The sequence below is a fragment of the Vollenhovia emeryi genome, unplaced genomic scaffold, assembly GCF_000949405.1.
Source record: "Vollenhovia emeryi isolate VEMERY1.0 unplaced genomic scaffold, V.emery_V1.0 DF947812.1, whole genome shotgun sequence".
Taxonomy (NCBI): Eukaryota; Metazoa; Arthropoda; class Insecta; order Hymenoptera; family Formicidae; genus Vollenhovia; species Vollenhovia emeryi.
In genome coordinates, this window is record NW_011958554.1 from 1 (window position 1) to 1598 (window position 1598).

The following is a 1598-nucleotide window of genomic DNA, read 5'->3' on the forward strand; positions in this document are numbered from 1 at the left end:
GTTCGCCAAGAACCTGGTTTAAAGCTATTCGGTTCATCAATATCGATTAAAGTCGGAGGTACATATATGTTATCATCCTGTCGGCGAAGCCAGTTATGTAGACAAATGGTTGCTGAAACCATTATTTTTGCATTTTTAGGACTAGCGATGATGGGCTTTCTATATATTCGCCATTGACTTGCTAATATGCCGAATGTATTTTCAATCATTCTTCTCGCACGACTGAGACGATAATTATATATGCTCTGTTCTGCTGTAAGTCCACCTCTACCAGGATATGGACGAAGCAAATATGATTTTAGCGGAAAAGCTTCATCTCCTACAAGACAGTATGGTAGAACAGGACCTCCTTCTCCAATCGCTGTTGGCTGCGGAATTCCCATCCATTCTTCGTCAAATGCTTTCCCTATAAAGCTATCTTTGAAAATACCACCATCACTTCGTCGTCCGTATGCTCCAATATCCACAAATCGGATTATATATTTCGCATCGCAGATGGCCATTAAAACTATACTGTGAGACTGTTTATAATTGAAATATGTCGATCCAGCCTTATTAGGGCACTAAAACAGAAAATTATTTTACTTAAAATTATACTTTTTAAAATTATATCTTTTATTTAAATTATAATGTATATAACAATAAATTTATGCACTTGAATGATGACGTGCTTTCCATCAATGGCCCCAATACAATGAGGGAAATTCCATATGTTTTCAAAGTCATTAGCGATATCCAGCCAATCCCTTTCTTCAAGTTTACCTGAGAGGACTACCGGGCTCAAACAATCCCATATTGCTGCACAAGTCTCACGAATAATATTACTCACTGTTGTTACTCCCACAAGATACTGATAGGACATCGATGTCATAGAGTCCCCAGAAGCAAGATATCTACAACAATAAAGTATATTCTATATGTAATGTATATGTAACATGTACATAATAACAATTCATACAATAAACAAAATGTACAATATTATTACGTCTGTGTAAAACAAACCTCAATGTTAGTGCCAACCGTTCAGATGGTGTTATAGATTGTCGAACAACATCCTGTTTCTGTAATTTTGATCCAATCATGCCAAGCAATTCTTCCATCTGAATCGAAGTCATTCTAAAGTAATTATGAAATCGTATGTCCTCTAAAATCAATTTTGGGACCGACGCGAAAAAAAAAACTATGTTCCGAACGATTTTCAAAAATAGGAGCCACCCAATAGTTTTTCTTTTTGTATCTTTTTTTCTCTTTGTATATTTTTTTATTTCGTAATAACTTCATTATAGCAATTACAACAGCTGCGCGTCGCCTCTTAATCTCTGCTGCAACTGTGGCTGTCACAAGTCTATATTCTTCCATATCTGTGATGTTTAATTGATAATTATCCATTTTTTATAGTAAAATGCTCCAAGATTAAAAACACTCCTTTTACGTTCTTCACCTTCTCACAAATTTAATACAAGCTGAAAAGCCAGCGTTAAACTGCTCCATGAAAAAGTAGGAGCGATAGCTTTAACTTTTTAACGCTGGAATTTCATTGCGGCGAAGTGGGGTTAAAAGCCAGCTTTTCTACGCTCACATGAAATTTCAGCTTTACG

At 35.7% G+C, this 1598-nt stretch overlaps 1 protein-coding gene across 1 annotated transcript; it reads right to left on the bottom strand.

Annotated features, from left to right (window-relative positions):
- Positions 1–6: 6 nt before the first annotated feature.
- On the bottom strand, positions 7–1582 carry LOC105557623 (putative nuclease HARBI1; the record flags this gene model as incomplete). Its single annotated transcript, XM_012004915.1, has 3 exons — positions 1003–1582; positions 656–893; positions 7–563 (listed from the first exon to the last, which is right to left on the bottom strand). Coding segments are annotated over exons 1-3 (908 nt in total), but the record flags the coding sequence as incomplete, so codon positions are not given.
- Positions 1583–1598: the final 16 nt, after the last annotated feature.